At 31.6% G+C, this 21,995-nt stretch overlaps 1 protein-coding gene across 13 annotated transcripts in view; it reads right to left on the reverse strand.

The window, feature by feature from the left end:
• The window catches only part of LOC142324190 (uncharacterized), a 444,097-nt gene that overhangs the window by 151,589 nt on the left and 270,513 nt on the right, over positions 1–21,995 (reverse strand). For 12 of the 13 annotated variants that reach the window (XM_075364941.1, XM_075364940.1, XM_075364943.1 and 9 more), the window contains exons 6-9: positions 19,138–19,272; positions 16,387–16,584; positions 12,792–13,025; positions 5,997–6,098 (exon numbers count right to left, since the gene is read on the reverse strand). In XM_075364941.1, the coding sequence (XP_075221056.1) occupies positions 5,997–6,098; positions 12,792–13,025; positions 16,387–16,584; positions 19,138–19,272 (669 nt within the window). The remainder of the gene's footprint in view (positions 1–5,996; positions 6,099–12,791; positions 13,026–16,386; positions 16,585–19,137; positions 19,273–21,995) is intronic. The other variant, XM_075364938.1, reaches the window with a different exon arrangement.

Below are 21,995 nucleotides of genomic sequence, written 5' to 3' on the forward strand. Positions count from 1 at the left end.
TTACGTCCGCTAGGAGAAAATATCAGCGTTGCCCCCTAACGGGGATTATCGTTGATGACGGGCGTTCTGATGGTCTGCGGATCTACCGGCGCGCCCTTAATGAGTACGTTCATGCCCTCACGGAAGCCAAACTCAAGTTTTGGCAAAACTTCATGCGCGAGTTGCAGTGCAGCCCCTGGTAGCTCGCGAAGTCATGTTACCGGCGAAAGCCATTGCACGTGCTATCCAGTATTCGATGCGGGTTTGGTGGTCCTGAACACACTCTAACATCTGTGGGGACTTACCAGGCATTCCTGGATACTCTGTTTACAGATGCTCCGGAAGGTGAAGCAGAAGTCGGCGTTAGAGAGGATGAGACACCATTCCATGGCGTATGGACTATGGAATAGTTATAGACCGAGTAGTTTCTCGAATGGCACTGAGAAAGACACCGGGGATTAACTAACTTGACCCGAATATTTTCTATCATCTGCTGTCTGTCATAAGAGAACCGCTTGGCAGGCTGTTCTCTAGGTGCCTAAGCTGGGGTTGCTTTCCGACTAGTTGGAAAGTGGGTTTGGTGAGGGTGCTCTTAAAATCAGGAAAGGATCCTAATAAGATTGGCAGTTATCGACCCATCAGACTCTTGTCGGTAATGGGCAAGTTGCTTGAAAAGCCGGTTGTAGAACGGCTCTGGGAAAGCATCGATATGAATTCACTTCTAAATCGAGGCCAGTATGGCTTTATGAAAGGGGTTGGCACCGAGGATTGCATCTTAAATGGTCTTGCTGAGGTGGAAGGCGCCGACTGTAAATATTTTTTGGCAATTTTTATTGACATAGAGGCAGCATTTCCCTCTTTGTGATGGAGTTCTGTCCTCTATGAGTTGGAACGCCGCAATGTTCCCGTAGCCCTGCAGGCCGTAGTGCGTGACTATTTGTCTAACCGTACGGCTCTGTTTAGAGATGCGCATCTGGCTGTGGAAAAGTCCGTCACCAGGGGAAGTCCGCAGGTTTCCATTCTCAGTCCCCTGCCATGAAACCTGGTATTTGACGGATTTCTGAGATTGACATTCCCAGAAGGGGTCACGGCCCAGAATTTCGCCGATGACTGTCTCCTGTTAGTTCGTAATAATTCACGACCGCAGCCAGTCTTCTGGCTGCGGGCGCAGGCGGCTTTGTCAACCGCGGAGGGCTGGATGGACATTGAAAATTTAAGACCTCTTTGCTCAAGACGAAGTTTATGCTTCTCAAGTGTGCAGAAAAATTATCGTACAGTCGTAACCCCCACATTAAGTATAAAGGCTGTGTGATCAGCCGAGTTAGAGTTCATAACTACCTAGGTGTTTTGTTTGATGAGAAATTACTATTTAGCAACCACATTAGGCAAGTAGCGGCGGATGCTGTCTCTGTGATGCACAAGCTTAGGAGAGTTGCTCGGAAGGATTACAGACTGTCCGGCCATCATTTGTACATGGTGTACCGAGGTGTCTTCGAAAGTATGGCCTCTTATGCTGCGTCCGTTTGGGCGCATAGGTTGGACAGAAATAGGGCACTTATTTAGAATTTAAGGCGTGCTCAGCGCAGAGCACTAATAGTATGCACTGGTGTTTTTAAAACAACTTCCTACAAGACTACCACACTATTGGGAAAAGCTCTCCCAATTGATTTGGTGGTGAAAGTTCGGGCGGCATTGTGGAAATTGCGAAGAGGCAGGGAGGCTGAGGTATCTGGGGTGCGGTTTACAGCTGGACTTGTACCGGAGCGGAACGGTGATCACAATGCACCGGTTCTAAATTTAGTTCAGTTGCCCATCTGCCGCCTGAGGAGAGGCTTTATAGCCTCGCGATGGATGCATGGCAGCAAGAATGGCATACCACGACTAAGGGAAGGTCCTTGTATATTTATACAGAACTTGGGGGGATGGTATGCTTCTCCTTCGTTTTTAAGGGCAAAGGATGCCCAGGTGCTCTCCACTTGAACCAATATTTGTTTCAGTTCCGCCTGGCAGTTGATGAGCTGTGCGTCTGCGGGGAGTTCCAGTTGAACGAACATATGATGTTTAGGGGGGGGGGGGGGGCAGAACTCAGCCCACCCTGGAAGTCAAGGAGAAAATTAGCCACTCATAAGCGGCGAGTCAATGTGGCGTGAGCCGAATTGTCGGACCGTATGGGTGTTCCTTGATGCCGTTGCTTTGTTCAACCGGCATCAGTAGTTTATTTAAGGGAAAGACTTCTACCTCGCTACTGTGGGAAGCTGCTTGAGAGTTATGGCTGGCCATCAGCCAATTAAAGCTCCAAGCCCTTTAATATTGGTGGACAGGTAATTGCTGGCATTCAGCGACTAGGCGTGGCAGCGAATTGCTGTCTTGACAAGATAAATTTAATCTATTGAATCTCATATATATTTTACTAGTTAACGGATTGTGCCTACCCATTTTAGAATATAGGACAAGTGAGCTGTGGCACAGCAAGCAAGTGCTGTGTGGCACCATTCTTAGTTCGCTCACGCAATTAGGTTAGTTCTAGAAGCTAGTTAGGACACTGGTCGCTAAACTGATTTGAGGTTTAGTAGCAGTTTGTGGCATAGACATTTGGTCTTATGCTTTAGGGTGGCCGAATGGGGTGGTGGCGGGAGAAATGCCATGCAAATCAATTACCTACAACTGGAAAGTGGCAAGGCGTGTTGGAAGCTTGGAGACTTGGTGTTGTTGTTCAAATGTGGCGACAAAGAGCCTACTGTTAGTTCTTCTTACCATCCACTAACGCTCGTGATTGGCAAGGTTTTTGAAAAGGTCCTATATTTGCATATTAATGTTTGATTGGCCACTTATTTGCTAATGGACAACCGTTATGGTTTCTGACTGGGCAAGAGCACTGAGGATGCCATACTAAAGGTGGTGAATATAGCTTTCTCTAGTGCATGTAAATATGTATTAGGGATTTTTCTGTACATATCCGGGGCATTTAATAACTTATGGTGGTCCTCTGGCCTGTTTCAGATGCAGAAGCATAAGTGTACACGAAATGAATTAGAAGTGCTCTCAAGTTATTTCAGCCATCGGACCGTTTACCTGCGTGATGCCGGCTCGGAGTTTCGTAAGACCTTAATTAAAGGATGCCCTCAGGGTAGTGTTCTGAGTCCCCTTCATTGGATTATAGAATTCGATTTCATGTTGCGTTTAAGGTTGCCATGTGGTTGTCGTGTCGTTGCTTATGCTGACGATGCTGCTACTGATTGAAGGGGATTCGCGTAACGAGGTAGAGTTCCGAGCTGCTCGTGCTTGTGAGACACTCCAACTGTGGAGTCTCCAACATAAGATAATTTTCAGCCCATGAGATGATTTTCTGTCCCCGATACGAGATCGAACGTTCATGAGCCGTTAGGGAACTTGAGAGAATACATTCCTTTCTGGATCTCCGTATTAACTGGATGATTCGCGAGGAGTGGTCTATAGTGGTTGGTTTTCTACGCACCCTTTCGTTTTGTATGTCTGCAGAGGGAGTTTTATCGAGGTACTAGATCGTGGTAGGATCCCGGGTGGCTAGGGTTCCGATTTAGGCATTGGATTGGTTGGAGGAAGGCGCATTGGCATCGTGCCACGGTTATATTGGTATTGTTTGTGATTCGCTTTGGGGCTCCCGCTGGTGGGGGTGGCCGCGCCGCTGGGGTATGTTACTAGTGTGACCGGGGACGTGGCTTTCCTCCGCCGGTGGCGGTCCTGATCGTGACTTGGTAATGCCACGCAAGATAACATGACGGGACCGGGTGGGGGTGCGGGTTTGTCCCTGGTTCCTGCGCGGACCTGAATGAGGTTACGTTCCCCTTGTTAGGTAACCTAAATTGGTCGACTTATTTGGGTGTAGGTCTGAATTTCTATGTTGCGTAAAACACAATTTTGATTGGTATGAGTGCAGCACTGATTTAACTTTAAATTCGTTCGTTTTCTGAGGCATTCACAGTCACGAACGGTGCTGTCAAATCTGGACTAGGCGCAGGGTTCGCACTTCTGCGGTTTCGGAAAGTTAGTTTGAGGGAATCATGTTAGGTTGGATGTGAAGATGTCCGTTTGAGGCCTACGTGAAGGCGAAATTTGATTTTATTTTAGTGATGAAAATGTCTGCCGAGGCATTTACATCGGTGGCATCCCGACCGAGGCCTGGCTGCTGACTGTGAGATGTAATCAGTTAGAGAGGGTCTAAAGATGACCTCTGGTAAAGCCCGTCAGGGCTTGGATTGGAGAGAGCGGTGTGGCGACCGGTAACGTCACAAGGTGGGTTTCTTCCCCCTACGGGGTTGGGATGTTAATTTTCCTGGACATACGGAACGCATTTAATAGCATTCCTGGTGTATGGTGTTGGATGCGCTGCGAGCAAAAGGGGTGAACAGATACTTGTTGGCAGTTATCAACCGGAACGAACTCTAAGGAAACTGATGCTGACAAAGTCTGGGTCCAGAGCAGGTGTAAGGAACCTTATTTTATTAATAGCAACATCTGTACTGTTAAATGTGGCTCCGGCCTAGAGATCAGTTCGAGAAATTAAGAAAAGCTGTGGGCTTTTACAGACATTCCAACGTAGATTGGCGATCGTCTACTATGGCATACCGAACAGTATCCGGGGAAGCGGTCGGAGTAATTGCCGGTGTGCCACCGATCAGACTCAGAATTGATTTGATTTGCAGCATTCACGATGGGGTTCCCAAGAAACAGGCAAACCAAATACTGTTGGAAGTATAGCAGGCGTCCTTGGAAGTATCAACTAAAGATGCGCGGACCAAGCGTCTGATTCCCTGACTTGAACCCTGGGTCCGGAGGGGGTGTGAGGGTGTCACACTTTCTCACGCAGTTCCTCTCGGGCGACGGGGAATTTGGGGCATACCTAAACAGGTTCAAAAGAAGATCCTCACCTGACTGTGTATATTGTGGAGCGGAAGATACTCCGGAATATGTGTTCTTTGTATGTGACAGATGGAATACTTTTAGGGTCTCGCCTGAACTAGCCAGCTTGACACCGGAAAATGTTATCGAATTTATGTTGAAAGAAACTAGACAATGGGAACTGGTATCAAGTATGGTAGCAAATATTCTCAGTACGAAGGAAATAGAAGAGAGAACTGAAATGCTGACTGACTGAGCTGAGTACTCGGTAGGATTTCTACAGTTCCGCCAGCGGAATAATAGTTTCTGGGAAAAGTCCTCTGAGAGGGGCAGAAGAACATGAAGGGAGGACGAAGGGGTGAAGGACAGCTCCCTGCTGAGCTGTCGCTGGTCCGCATTTGCGTGGATCGGCGACGGTGATGACGCACGGAGACTCTGAATCCCCTGAGTCCGAAGGCTCCCGGCGGGGGCGTGTTAATGCTTCAATGCCGGTCTGGCCCCGGACGTGGGGAATTGGTGAGGGGGGTTTAGGTTTAGTCGTTAGGGCGCAGGAAAACATACGCACTTTAATTAACACCTTGCGGAACCTGTGGCGAGATGCATAGCATCAATCACTTAACTGCTTAAAATATTTTGCAGATTTCATTCATTAATACAAATCATAAAATGATGCATTTTATGACAAAAATGAATTAATTATTATGAAATATAACAGAATATTATTAAACCTGATATTTCAAAACTGGGAATATGAAGCATTCCCTAATGTTATTCAACTATTAATCTTTTACATTTCTATCATAAATATTTTCCAGTTTATTAAAATAATTAACAAATTTGCTACCAGGTACATGACAATACTCGTACACTGAAGTTACCGTTTCACATAATGAATGTAAAATACGTACTTTTCAATCTGGTAAATGAATTATAAATATACACAACTTGCTCTGAAGAAATAAAATTAAGTTATATTCAAACTGACCGGTTTTATCGAAGCATCCGTACTAACATTGTATTACACAATATCTCTACTAATATTACCAAATCCATTTATTTTTATTTATTCTACAACTTAACTAAGGGGATAAACAGTTAGTAATTTTAAATTCTAATTAGAAATTAGATATTCAACGTACCTTTAATTACATCCTGACTTAATGAAACCGAGCCATCAGAACTGACAGTACTCTTTGATGTAATTACAGTAGTTTTACTCTCCATTTCACGGTGGACATTGCCTGAAATCATACATACACACATATATATATATATATATATAAAATAATTAAAAAGTGAAAACTCCACCTTACAACCAAATAAAAAATACACTCTCTAGATCTTTCGGTTTTTTCAAACCATCATCGGGAGATTAAAATATAATATAAAAGTCAAAAATTAAAATGAATTACAGTCATGACTGTTTGCTTGTCAACAGCATACTTGTCATTGAGTATATATGTCATCGAATTGAACGTAAGTAGAGGACATGAAAACAGACAAAATTACAACACCAATTTTCTGCCGTAACTCGGCTATTTGTTAACCGATTTAAAAAAATAAAATGTCCTTTTGTTCAAAAGAAAAGGCTTAATAATTTAGCAAACAAATATTTTGATAAACCTAATGTTTACGGAGGTATAACGGATTGAAGAATAAACATGGCTGCCATTTTGTAATTTGCGAAGTTATTTAAGTCCTGAGTTTTTACTAAGTGTAAAACTTTATTACCAAGACGCTTACCAAATATTAATATGATTCGTCTATCCGAACTTGAGATACACATTTTTGTATAAAAATAACAAAATGGCGGACAATGGGAAAACGAAGGAAAAATTGCCATTTTTCCTAAGGATATTTTTTGTTTAGTTTTACAAGTAGAATCGGAAAAAGTATAGCCAGTCCACCATAATAGCAACACTCTGTATATATATATGACATTAAAGGAAATTAAAAATAAATGATAAAATTAAATATTAAAATTTAATATTTTGAAAAATTAATTAAGTTTTTGTAAAACTTTACTATACATAGATTAAGTTTATTTAATGAAAACACCCAGAAGACCAAATAACTATAGTAAGTAAAAATAATTAAATTTTTTAAACACTATATGCAATAGTTCAACTTTCAAGTAAATAAAATAAAAACTCTATATAAAAACTATCTATTTTTTAGAATATTCTTCTCTTTTCAGCAATATAATCTAAATTAACTTTAAACTTACCGTCTGTTTTTAATTTAAATGAGACAAAAAACTAACAGATTAAATTATAAAAAACATAAAACGCTTACACTGGTTTTAGTATTTATATGCAGTTTCCTTTTATTCTCTTGACCATATAGTAAGAAATCATGATTTTAGAGTATTTATTTATCTACACTCTAATTTGACAGATAATTTTAATTATGACCCTTAACAAGAATAACATTTAAATTATCAGAAAGATTAACAAGTTGATTTTTAATACATGTCTATTATTAAATTATTTTATTGAATTAAAAATATTTTGAATCAATAATAAAACATTAAATCCATTTTATCAAAACAAATAACCTAAAAACCTTTCAACCTAAGAATCAGCAACCTTGTAAACTGTCCTTCAAATTATTAGAGATGTCTTGTAGTGAAGAAAGACAAACATAGTTGAACATGATATTCAAATAAACACATAGTAAAATAAACAATAGAGTGCATTGAACTCATGCATTATATTCTATATATATATATATATATATTTATATATTATTCTCTTCACATATGTGTTAATTTACATTAACTATGGATCTAATATCTAATTCATTTACAGTAAATAAAAGTGTATGCAAATAAAAAAGTTCAAAAATGAGCTACAAAAGATTAGAAGAAATTACAATTTAAAATTTACCAATACATAAATTCTAAACTATTCAAATTCAGAAAAAAATAACGTACTGAATAAAATTGTCAAAAAATTTACTCTTGTGCCTTCTTCATTTGAATTTATTACTTTTAACACCACAATCTAATTTAATGGAAAGTATACCAATTTATTATTTATTTTAATAATTACAGAAACCAGTTTATTAAAAATAAGGTTTCAATACTGGTTTCTTTAAAAACTCTTACAAAATTTACAGATTAAATATTTACCATTCATTTGATTATTAATGTCAAACTCTATATTTTTGCCAGGAATACGGAAAATAAATTTATTTATGGTGCAGTCAAATTTATACCTGTCTAAAATTAATCATGTTTTTCATGAAATTTTTGTTGCAAAATAAAATATGTATAATTTATCAGCAATAATCATTCTTATTCATTTAGCTACAAGTACAGTATAGTAAGTTAGTATAATGTAAGTTTTTGTCCTCGCACAAGAAGACCAAAAACTAATAAATATATATTAAATATTGTTTAGAATGCATTCAGAAATAACTTTTCTAAAGTCATACCAAGTTCCTAAATTATTAAAAATATAAGAACATAAAGTGTGAGTAAACAATCAAAAATAATTTATTGACAAGCACTACCTATGGGTTCCAAATCAAGAAAGCTGTTCCAGATATCTAGAGATACCAAATGCAAAACTGGGAGATCATAAAACACTTAATACCAACCCAAGTCTGGATGCACCTTTATACAATATATACCCTTATTAAGGAGAGAGTTGTTTCAGATTTTGTGTAATTATCATGTAATAATAGAATATTATCTACTGTCTTACCCAGAACAATCATCTATTAATAAAAAATAAAAACTATAATTTATTATATATTTATTTATTAAACTATTAATGTGTGTGAGATATTAAAATATGGAAACGGCTTCGTATTTCAAAACTAAGGGCACTAGAAAGTAGAAACAAGTGCAGATCTACACAGTTACAAAATTACTAATTTGTGTTTCACATTTTTGCCCACCATCTTGGATCCTCCATATTGAATCAAATTATTTTTTTTCTTAAACAGGAAGGTGGACGTGTGATTCAAGTTTTACGACAAAAATAATGCCAAAAACCATTTCTTGATAAATCTCTTTGTTTTTAAGTAATAAGCAATCAGAGTTACAAAAACGGAAAAATAACGAGGTAAAACAGCCCGTAATAACTTTTTTATTTCCTACTACCTTCAGAATTATACCCGATAACAAATTTAAAAAGTTAATGTTGAAATTAATGGCCCAAATAATAGTAATAAAAGCCTTCACAGTAATAAATAACACTAATAATAATAACTAATAATTTTCAATTATACTAAAAATTAATTGTCTAGGTCAACTGATATTTACTTTAATTATCAAAACATTTAATTATAAAATTTAATTAATGTTTTTGGTTCTAAATTAGTTAATATTATAAATTTTGAAAATATTAAAAAAAATTATTACAAATTTAGAGAACTAAATCAGCTGTTACTTTGCAATTATGCAATTTGTACTATGTTAACAAAAATGTAAGTTTTAACTTCTCACTTTGGTTTCTTACTTCAACTAAGTACAGTATTTGATTATCTTAATTAATTACACATTGAAGAACTAATTAAGTTGTGGTTTAAAACTTATTCTCTAGGGGAAATTTTATTATTATCTTTGTTTATTCATTTAGTTTCATCAAATAATAATGTATTTTTTACAATTATGAGAAACCGAAAGAATAACTCTGTTGTACAGTATGGTGATAGAGTATGGTCTTTACAAGAAGTATATTTTATATTTACGATTTCAAAACAAAGAACCAATAACTAAGTCAACTGTGACTAAGACAGTACGATTTGAAGAAACCGGTACTATAGGAAATTGTCCTTGCACAAGAAGACCAAAAACGAATAAATATTTATTATATATTATTTAGAATGCATTCAGAAATAACTTTTCTAGTCATACCATAAGTTCCTAAATTATTAAAAATATAAGAGCATAAAGTATGAGTAAACAATCAAAAATAATTTATTGACAAAGATAGTTGAAGAATATAAAAATAACTGAGAAAAAGAATTAATAATTATTACAAATAAAAAATTAATAAGTAACAGAAAATATTTAATAATAAAAGTTGTAATAGTTAAAAAAATAAAAGGAAAAATAAACAAAATTAAAATTTTCATTAAATTCAAAATTACACATTTTGAAGCACTATATTTCAAAAATAGTTTTTTTATTAATTTTTTGAAAAAAAATCATATACTCTTTCAATTCAGAAACATAAAATCAATTTTTTTTTTTTTTTTAATAACCAAAGCTATTTTAGAAAATAAATACATAAATATACGTAACAAAATTAACACTTAACAGTTTGCATACAAAACTAAGAATATGATATAAAATATATACTTAGCTTATAAATTTTAACCAATGAGTAGAAATAACAGAATACTCCAAAATAATATAAAATGAGAGATTATTATAAAATAAAAACAGATTAAGTAAAGAAAGAAACAAAGATGTGAGGTTGTTGGTGAAATGGGCCTGTACTTAAAAGTTTGCAGAATGAAAAAAATTTTTATAATTATGCTTTTTAGCAACAAATAAGTGAAATGACTAGATCAAATATTTTGTAGAAACTTCCTGCAGTATCCAGCTCATTGATTTCAGACTTTCACTGAACAGAAAGCGATATGACCAGTGCAATCCACTAAGAAATGTTGTTATACTGCAATTGTCACATTTATACAACAAGCTGATATCTGCAGATAACATACAAATAAAATAAAGTACATTGTATAAACTTATCATAAATTATTTTAATGTTTGTATTAAAATGAAAGTAAATGTTAAAATCATTTATAAGTGTAGTTGTAGAAGATTTTTAATTAAGATTAGAATGACAGGTACAATAATAATCATTCATAACCTAAAGAAAAGAAAGTAAGTTTAGTTATAATGTATTAAATCATTGTAAAAGAGTTGGAAGATAGTTCTCTAGACTCTGGAATGTGTGTTGGCATTTTTCTACATCAGTGGTAGACGTTAACAACATATTTGTAACTGTACCCCTTGTTTGTAAAGTACAATATAATGTATCTAATATTTCGTTTTACTATGCAATAAAAATATTGTATGCATTTGTTTGAGAATAAATATCTTGGAAACGGATAATTAAATTTTCATTAAGTAAATGTAAAAATCTAGCCCGTATACTTTTATTCTTTTTCATTATCTTTAAAACCATTCCAATCACTAAATGAAAGATTTTTTATTTTATAAATCCAATTAAGAGTATACTTTTATAGCTTGGTTCCTAAAGATCTTATTATAACTTACAAATCCATAAACAAATTATTTTAAATTTATTTTGAAACTTCATTCATCATAGTATTCTACGTGGAACTGCCTAATCTCAAATTATTAGCTTTTATAAATTTAAATCTTTTATGGTTTATAAAGATATGACATCTTAACTATAATAATTAGTGACATACAGCAATCAATGTTGGCTTCATAACAAAATCAGTGTTATAAACTGACCCTGGCTTCAATTCTCATTAAGTAACTCATATCTTTTTAATAATTTAATCCTTGACATCATGAAAAAAATTATCCTGTAAATAGGTATATGGTACGATATAGCCAGATTCCTTATGAGTATAAAAATAAATTGATTCCTTACATGTATAAAAGTTAGTTATTTAATTGGCACAATGACATATAATACTTAAAAAGTTTTCATTGAAATTAATCAATGTAACACTTTTGGAATGAGAATGCTAAAAACACCAAAAATGTTTGTATAAAATGCCAAATGCTCTCTAGCAAAATCGCTGGACAGACATAAAGAAGGTATGTACTGTTTTCTATGCTTACGTGAAGCAATTGTACTCTCTTCTAACCGAAAGCTAAGGTTACCATCACTTTAAATAAAAATCCTTTCTTTCACAATCCATTTTCTATCCTATTGTTAACTGAATTATAAAATTATAAACATATAACAGCATAGTTATGCACAAACTAATGCAAAAGAAGTCTCACCTTTACTGAGAATCAAAATACCAATATTTTTTAAATAGCCACCATATTACAAAATTCATCAAAATTTTTTTAAGTTAAAAAAAAAAATCTTAATTATTCCATACAAGAGAAATCTCAACAAAAAACAAACTTTTGAGAAAATCTCGTTTGAAATATTAGATGATATCAGAGTAGCAATGGTGTACTCCACATTACTGTTTAACAAATTATCAATTGAGAAACAATAATGAACTCTGATAAGGAAGCGGTGCGTGTGCATTACATTATGGTCAAATGGGTAACTGAGTTCATCCTTCTTTCCTGGATACATCTCCAGAATAACTGTAAAATACTCTAAAATATATGTATACTCTAAAATCTCCCTGTTTATTTAATCCTATTTTTCCAGAAAAACAATAATGAACTTGACAAATTCATACCGTTTGGACTCTCCACCTTATTTTCAATAAAAATAGTCTCTAAAATGATTGACATTTGTTAAGTTCTCCATATTACAGGGTATATCTCATATACTCTTAAATATGTTGTTAATGAGGTTATTGAAAAATTGAATTGTATAAAGAGAAAACTCATGCAGACCCATAAACTCATACAAAAAACTCTGTTCTGAAACAAATTTAAACAAATTTTTTTATGCCAACTCTTGTAGGTATAAAAGATGCTTCTTGAAGAACACTATGCTAAATAATATTTTAAAACTTATTTTATTAATTTTTTTATAGTGTATTAAAATTGCACAACTGAAAAAACAAGTGAAAATGGGCTACTATTTTTTGTATATTTTTTCTATAACAACTAAAAGTTTTATTCAAAAAGACTACAACTCACAATAATACAAAAGAAAAGAATATGCTTTAATATGGAATAAACTTAATTATTTTCACCATGTAATTTACAAAATATAATTCTTAAATAATAAGTTTTTCTTTTGTAAAAAATACTACAGTTTAACATGATTAAATATACATTATAGTATACAAATTACCTTTAACAAAAAACCTACCACCTGTTGATGATATATCTTCATGTTTCTGTATAAGAGAGCGAAGAGAGACACCACCTCGTTGAGGTGTTGTGGCTGTTGTTGTGGTTGTAGTTACTGTTGAAACATTTTGATTATCTTCTACAATATCATCATCTAGAGACTGAAGAATAAAACTATCACGCAATCTTGCTTTAGGCTTTTGTCGTGGTTGTGAATCAGTAGATGTTCGCTCTCCTGTAAAAAAATTAATACAACAATAAATACTAAGATCCATATCAAGAAAAGTCAAATTAAGACACTATAAAACAGTAATCCTTTCAGACGCCTTGAATGGTTCAAAAACACTGCAAAACATTCTCTAACAAAAACATAAGCAGAGTTGAAAAAGAATCTCAGAAAAATGTACAATCTGAAATATAAGGATGTAATGTATCAACTAAGAAAAGCAGTAGAGTTATATAAAGAAAGAAAATATTGAAACAATTATGAGAAAAAGAAATCTATAATTCTTTTTCCATCTATAAATAACATTCACAGATTGAAAAAGCCCTTGAGGAACTAAGGATAAACAAAGATTTTATACATGAAAGAGATAAAATTAGTAAATCGGTTGATGAATTTAAGTTTCCAAAAAAAAAATACCTAAAAGGAATCTTATACCTAAAGGAGAGAAGAAAGAAAAAAAATAAGCAAAGATAATGAGGAAGTTTTGGGGAAAGAAAAACCAAATTATGAAAACGTGATCCAAAGATTGTCTTAACAAAAAAAAAAAAAATTAAATAAATACTAATCACAAATACAGTTCATAATACTTTGCAAAAAAATAAATAAAAACAGTAATTCTTTATAACACAAACATAACAATAAATTTGTACACATCAACAAGATCTATTTTACAAATAAGGCCACATATTTTTCCCTGAAATATAATAAAAATTTTTTAATTACAGATGACTTCTTGTTTTGATAAGTAAAAAAGTAACTGTCAGATCGTTACTGTCTTTCATTTAGTTTTCAATACAAAAAATGAAACTTACTGGTTATCAACATTTTATGGACATAGATGGGGATAACTTTGCATTATTACACCTTTAAATTTAATATCACAAAAAATCTATCTGGCTTTGTTCAGGAAAACGGAGCAAGTGACTGACTAAAAAATTAATTTTAAAATGCTTAAAATTTTTGTGTATCCTATGTATTCTATACAATAAACCTTAATTTATTAAACAAAACCCTTATACGTAAGTACAGAGTGGTGTGATAAACGAGCAAGACATACAAACTTCTAATGAGAAAAAACTGAACGAATTTTCTGCTTTTTATTTTTTTAATATCGATATGGCCTGTGCTACCTTATCAATATTTAACTGAAATCACTTCTAATTTCATTTGATTAACAAATTAACTGTAAAGATGTACAGTCTGATATTTAAAAAATTATTACAGTTTGTTTTCTAATTTCTAACAAAAATAGTAGACACAAAAATAAAAATTAAAAGATATTTTATACATTTTTCAATACATGTATTGTACTCAACAGAAGTAAAATAGCTTGTATTAGTGTCATTTATAGATATACAACCAAAACAAGAGACACAAATACTGAATTACTTTCATCTTAAAAAAATTTAATTTATCAATAATTTTAAAAAAGAATACATAAAAAAGTATAGCAAAAACATTTTTCAATCAGCTGCTTATACAAAAAGAATAACAAAAAATAAGGGATTATTCAGGGACCCAAAGATGAAAGATAACATCAAATTAAAATGGGTATAAGAATCCATTAGTCAGGGAAAAAATAAAAACAATCAAATAATTTTCAAAAATAATTAAAACTCCATGTATATTATGAAAAAACAAAGCCTAAACATCATTAGAATAAGTATTTTTGGGGTAGATTTAAGTGGTAGATTGCCAGTAGTTTTCTTCTGAGATAGACATCAATATCTAATGATCGATACGGTCCATAAACTAGAAAACAATCTATACTACAGAATTAATAGATCTCCACCATATTCTTACAATAAACAATCCATCGTAAGGTTCAAGGTCATAGAAAAGGACACTTTCACCTATTCATAGGTTATTCCTATGAATATATATATATATATATACATACATATATTATCAAAAGTAAACAAATGATAAACTTATTTAACAATCTTCAAGTCAACTGTGAATTACTTAACTACACAGATTACTATGAAACGAACTAATAAATCAATAGTCAAGATAACATAATGACAAGATGGAAAAATTTTAAATGAATCTAACAGAAATAATAATTTTATTTTAATATAATTTCAAGGAAATTTTAATTAAAAACAATTTTATGAAATTATTATGAAACTGTAAATTCTAATAATTAAGAAAGAACATATACACAAAAAAATTTCAATTTTAGGTCAGAAAATCTTAAGACATATATTTGGATCTTCCTAATCCAAGAAAATTCTCCGATGAGTTATCACAGTTGTTTCATAGTTCCAGATACCATAAAACTCTGGGGAGGAATAAGGATTTTCAAAAAAAAACCTGTGTCTGTTTTTATGAGGCTTTTTAGTATCTATAATATGTATTTGAGCCAGTCGGTGCAAATTCATTGATCATTAATAATACACTGCATCCATCCTGAATAATGATATTCTGATTTCATGAGCAGTGGATTCATTGCCCACTTCTTTGAACAGCATGATTTGACTTTTAATGGTTCCTGTACAGGTAGATAGATTATCTCTTTCTCATTTATCGCCTTGTTCCCTTTATCCCAGGTGATTTTCTGTGGATACTGACTAAAGAGATACACATTACAGTGTTACAGTGACTGCTTCCTTGAAAATGTACAATTTATTGACTAGGCCTATAACATGGTTCCTATCAGTGGTTGTACAAAAAACCAAACCTTTGACATTTCTTGATTAAAGCTGAGTATCTTAATCCTTCCTAATACGCGCAAAACAAGAAAACCAAAAAAACAAGCTTTATTGCAAAAAAAGTAATGCAAGTAAGTAACAGACAAGTATTTAATCTACCTTTATTAGTTATATTTAATTTTTACATTGAGTGTAACTTGTATTTATAAAGCAAAATACAATGCAAAAGACCTTGTCTCACTTCTTTCTAGTAAGATGTTATAATCTTGATTTAACAGATTTAGTAATATGTAACAGAACTATTGAAACAATAAAATAACTGAAGGTCCTGATATAACGATTATATTATTTTACTGAATGGTTTGTTAAGATAATGATTTAAAGAAATTCTACAGAAAAGATTTTTATTAACAATAAGACAAATAATAATGATAATAATATATTATTAATATTTTTTTGAAAATAATAAGGATTTATTTTCATATATTACTCTTGTTCTTTTTACTGTAAGAAGAAAGAATAATAAATTCTAAATATGTTTGACATATATAAGGATATAAGGATAGATATGATGGATAACAACTGTAGATATTATTTGACTTTTATTATCATAAACTGTATATATGACATATCTCAAAAAATGTCACACCTAATAAATAAACTGAAATTATTCAGTTCACCGATAACAAAATTTAAAAATAAATAATGATACATACTCGCATGCTGTTCATGTTTTTCAACAAGACCACGCAATTGAGTTGATGATACTTCAGGCATCTCCTGAGTGTCTACACTGGACACCTGCAGAGCCTTCAATCCAAACAGTGGTCGTCCTCTAGCATCACAAATTTCTTCGGTTTCTGTCACCTCCACTTCTTGTTGTTTTTCAATATGTTGTTGTTCCACCACCTCATCTAGTAAAATAAAAATAGAAAAATCAATAATAAAATATTATTATAAAAGTTATAATATTTGCACATTAAAATAGAAGATGCCAGGCTCAATAACATGTCCAGATTTTTCACTCCAAAAAATCTTGATTTTTGCGTTTTGTAAGGTACCTTGTGAGAATAAAAACAAAGCCATTCAAAACTCATGATATTTCATTACCAGCCAAGTTTTACAAACAGTAACAAAATATGGTAATGTTTCAGTTTTATTATTTTCAGTAATAATTTAGAAATTGAAATCTTTTAGAAGTTAAAAAAACTACATAACAGAAAAAGGGGAAAATAAAAATAAAAAATACCTGTTAATACTATTAGAATCATGTATTCACTCATAAATTTTTCAGTACCAGAATGTTTGATTTTCTGTTACAGCAGACCACAAGAATACAGTCCACAACCCCAGACTACATGACAATATTATGAAAAGTGCACTTTCATCTTGATGTTTACATTGAAAAGAAGCAAAAATTTTATTTTTCAAGTCAAATTTTTATCTTTTCTTGTAATTTGATTTTTAGCAACTTATTTTGTTGCCATTTACCTATGCATATCAAAAAGCAATGATCATTTTCATGCTGTCCGATTTTTATAATTTATAGCAGTGTCCTCTGTCACAACTCATTTAAGGAAGTAATAATATCTTTCATTAGAAATATGATAACAATGAAAGTTTTATGTATTTAATGTAGGACAGACTTTAAATAAACATGTTAAAGTAGAATCTTTTATTTTTTCCAAAAAGTAGTATCACAATGGCATTCTGGCACCAGTGCACCCCTAGTTAACTGTTTAAACAGATGAACTGTGAAACAAATGGACTTTTTCTACTAAAAGACCCTATCATCAAATTCACAGTCTGTAAATTTGGTTATTTATACCTACAGTATCCTTGCTTCATAGGTTAAGTTTCTATTTAATTCTTTTTTCTTTTAATAATATTTGTTTCACAAGGAAATATATTAATACACTAAAATAAAGTCTGATTTAAGAACAGTAGTGATAGTACACATTGGCTTTATTTTTTCTAGATGACATAACCATAATAATGTAGATAATGTAACATAAATTACAAGTCAGTCCTGAAAATAGTATAGCTGTTATAAAGAATAACAAGTGTCTTATACCAAATTTATGAAAGAACATGAGGAGTGAAGTGGTTTCTCAATTTCCATTTTTGTTGCACTAAATATAAATGCCATGCCCACTGATATACTGGCAGTGACAAAGTGATATTCAGCTATATAAATAACTTATTTATTCTTCTCACATAGGAACTGTAATTATAGTGAAAATCATAACTCTCAGAGACAGCAATTCTGCCGGTACCTTTTGTTTCTCAATGTTTTACGTGCATTATATCCGTCCATTATGAATGACAGGGACAGGCAAGAAACAAATTGATGTACACTTTCTGTTGTGAAATAATATATTTACTCAACTCAAGAAATCAGTACCAAAACTATTTAATTTAAATTAAAACAAAAACTTCTGATTATGATAATTCATTTAAAAAATTTCAGCCATATCTCAGCCATTTATCAACCAATTTGAACAAAATGAGGTATTTTGTTCAAAGGTGGCATTTTGTTAAACTTTTTTTATTTTTTAATAAAATGGTTTATATTTTATTTAACAAGACATAATTCTATAAAATAAATATTTTGTTTATTTTGATATCCTACATCAGTCTCTTAAGTTTTTCAACACCTACATGCACAGAAATAACAGAATTTTTAATTTATTAAATCATCAGTCCAAATGAATCATAATTAATAACACCGTACAAAGATCTAATAGTCCATTTTTGTATCCTAAAAACTGTTCTGACTTTAATAAGAAGCCCTAAAGATTTAATATTATATTTTAGTTCAAGTATACGTAGGGATAATAAATATTTAACAATGGTGCCAAACTCGATGATTAACTGAAGACCAAATACGCTTTTAAGATAAAACAATATGGTTTGATTTTCTTGCTAACAAAATCAACGATTTAAAAAAAAAATTATAATCTAACAACTAATCTAAAAATATTACACTACAAACAAAGAAATACAACTGTTATTATAAAAGAGATTACTACTCATGCAATAGTACATTTACCTGAAAATCTCTAACAATAAATCTAATGTAAGCTTAGAAATAAATATTGACAAAGAGTATCTGTCCTTCAATTTTAATATTTAATTCATCATTAACTTCCTTCCTAAGCAACACATATGAACTTAGTACAGTACTGAACTATGCAAAATAAATGAAAGATAATTCAAAGAACCAAGTTTTTACCAAGAAAAAATGAGTCAATTAAAACCTCCACTCTACTTATAGTGAATGTTCCATAAAAATATAGGATATAAATTTTTTTTATGAAACCAAAAAAGTAAAAACTTAAAAATGATGTAAATTTTTCTAACAGTAATATATTACTTCTTTAAAAAAGAAAACAAATACTTAACTATGAAAGTAATATAAAAAAAAAAAACTATAATCGAAAATAAAATAAATAAATAAAACAAACCAGTTAGTGTTTTAGAGGTGTTCGATCGTCGAAGTGCTTTTAAACCAAAAAGTGGCCGTCCATGTTCATCAGTTGGACCGACCCCATAGCTTGATGTTATTGGACACGGCTCTCTCTCCCTGGCTGGGGATCGCACTGAAAGAAACAAAATAAATTATTAATTCAACAATAAATAAAATTTATTTGAATATTATAAATTATATTTCAAATGTAGTTAATTTTAAAATAATTTATAATCTATCATAAAGATACTGAACAAAAAACTAGTTTAAAACTAATAAGAATAAATTTATGTTTTTCTAAAAGAAGTACTTTAATATTTCTTCAGTTTGTTACTTTATTTTACTTAAGTATTAAAAAAGATAGTGAAATAATCTTTAGTAACAAATAGCACACATCCTGTAATGCAATAAATTAAACAAAAAAATCCAGAAAAGTAATTATGATCACGAAAATGAAATTAATAAAGTAATTCCAGAATTTAAAAACATAAGTAATGTAAAAACTACTCTGGTAACAAAAGAATAATAGAAATAAAACCGTAATTTCCATTAAATTATAGAAAAAATTTGCAATGTTGAAACATCAGTTCAATATTACACCAGTGTTTATCACACCATAACAAATTAAAAACTAAAAGAAACTTGTTTTAAAAGTGAGAAAGATTATATGTAAAAAAAATCAGGGTCAAAGAACTTTTTATTCAACAGGAACAACATAACAAGAAAAACAATCTGTTAAATATTTTTCATAAATACAGACTTGTATGGGAAAATTATAACAAAAAAATTACAACAAAAAGTTACATCTATTGAAAGTTATTAAAGCATGATTATAATAGTAATAATTTCAACCATTGTTTAGCAATATATAAAGTGGCATAACATTAAAAATAAATTCACAGTAATACACATGAGTAATATTACAGCAAACAAATAACTGGTGCATTTTCCTACTACACTCAATTAATATACAGTTAAGTCTTTTTTCTTACTAACTATGATTACATAATGCTAAAAAATGAAAATAATTACAAGTTACAAAAAAGTGATTACACTTAACAGGATAGGTTGATTACACCCTAAACAGACAAGAGGTGCTTGTTTACACTTAATCACCTAGTATTATATGGTAACAAGTTATTAACCTAAAATTAACTTTTTCATATAACTGGTAAAGGTTTGCCTATAGAACACTGAGGACTCTGTTTAGATAGTCAATAGTCTATTTTTACTAGAAAACAAGATGGATGATTTATTTAACAAATTGTTCATAATTTTGAGGAAAGACAAGGAATTTTCTAAAAGAAACGAGCCATTTCTCAGGTTATGCTATTCTCCTTTTAGAATTTATGGCAGAAGGAATTTGTTTATATACTTAAATTGATCAATATAATATCACTGATCAGTAATGTGCTGCTCCTATTCTGGATAAAATACCCTAATATCCTCAACAACTGTGTGTGAGAAGTGTATCGCATTACCTAGAGGGGTATTGACCTAACCCTTTGAATAAACAGTTTCTTTACGAGATAATTTTTTTTTGTTATTCTACTGTTTTATCCTTTATCCTAGATCCCTTCCTTGTTAGATGATATTCAGACTCCATCAGCACTAAGCTTGTGGTATAGATTTAACCCAAATATTTGCATAATATGGTTGGAGAGGGTCTATTGATAGACCTGTTCAGGGAGGATTCATGTTTCCTGTCTGGTAGCATTACAAAACTCCCAACAATGGGTCAATTTATTGCTTAAAACCAAACCTCTGAGCGCTTCCTGAAACATGCATATGTCATTGACTGCAGTTTTGATAAATAACTCATACAGGTCATTACAGGTATTTATAATTAAAAATAAAGCAAACAATAAAAATTACAGAAAAGATCTTTAGTTTTAATCAAATTTAAACCAACATTACATTAGTGTATGTATACATGAGAGAAAAATACAGCTTCTGTATAAATATAAGATAAATTTTTACCTGGGAAATCCTTCTTTTAACTACATAAAATAAATTTAAATAAGCTGATATTGTATTATTAATTCTTATTTAAACATCACAATGCATATAAACTTGTACAATTAAATTTTAATGTTAAATAATTTTCTCATTCCATATTACATTACTGGGTAATTAATGTTTTGTTTTTTAACTACAAAACATCAAAATTTGTGTATATTAATATTGTAAGGAAACATATAGTATACGAAAAATGCCAAGTCTAACAAGAATTCAACCATGAGGCCTTCTAGTGAAACACTGAGTTGTTATCATTGCACCCATAGGTTGACCTTTACTTATTAGAATTAAATATGGCAACACTAAATACTTTATGATTTAATGTATTACTTCTATACAGTGCTAGCCAGCTTAACGTGTTTTCCTATATAGCCAAGAAACTGACATTTTGCGTCACAGAAAGAAATTACAGGTGAGAAGGTCCAAGTAACTGCCACATTTATAATCAGCATTAAACACATTCATATAATAAAATTTAGTGCAAGAAAACATTATAAAATAAATTAAAAATATTAGTGCATTTTTGTCTTAATCTATGCTGGTAAAATATGGCCCTCGAAGGATGTAAAAAGTCTTCCATACATTTACGGTTAAGTCTGTACTACTATTATTTGCACTTGCACATTATGCATTTTTAACCATTCTGGTCAACAGTGTATGTTAAGATTGTTGTTTGTGGCCATTTTTATTTTATCAAACTGTGAGAACCAAGACTGTGTCAATCAACAAGTACAGACTTTAATAACTCATTTTTTGAATGGATACCAACATTTATGACATTAACTTATGTAAACAAACATTTCCTGTAATCAATTAGAATAGCTTATAAATTACATT

The sequence above is a fragment of the Lycorma delicatula genome, chromosome 4 (assembly GCF_047948215.1).
Source record: "Lycorma delicatula isolate Av1 chromosome 4, ASM4794821v1, whole genome shotgun sequence".
NCBI classification, from domain to species: domain Eukaryota; kingdom Metazoa; phylum Arthropoda; class Insecta; order Hemiptera; family Fulgoridae; genus Lycorma; species Lycorma delicatula.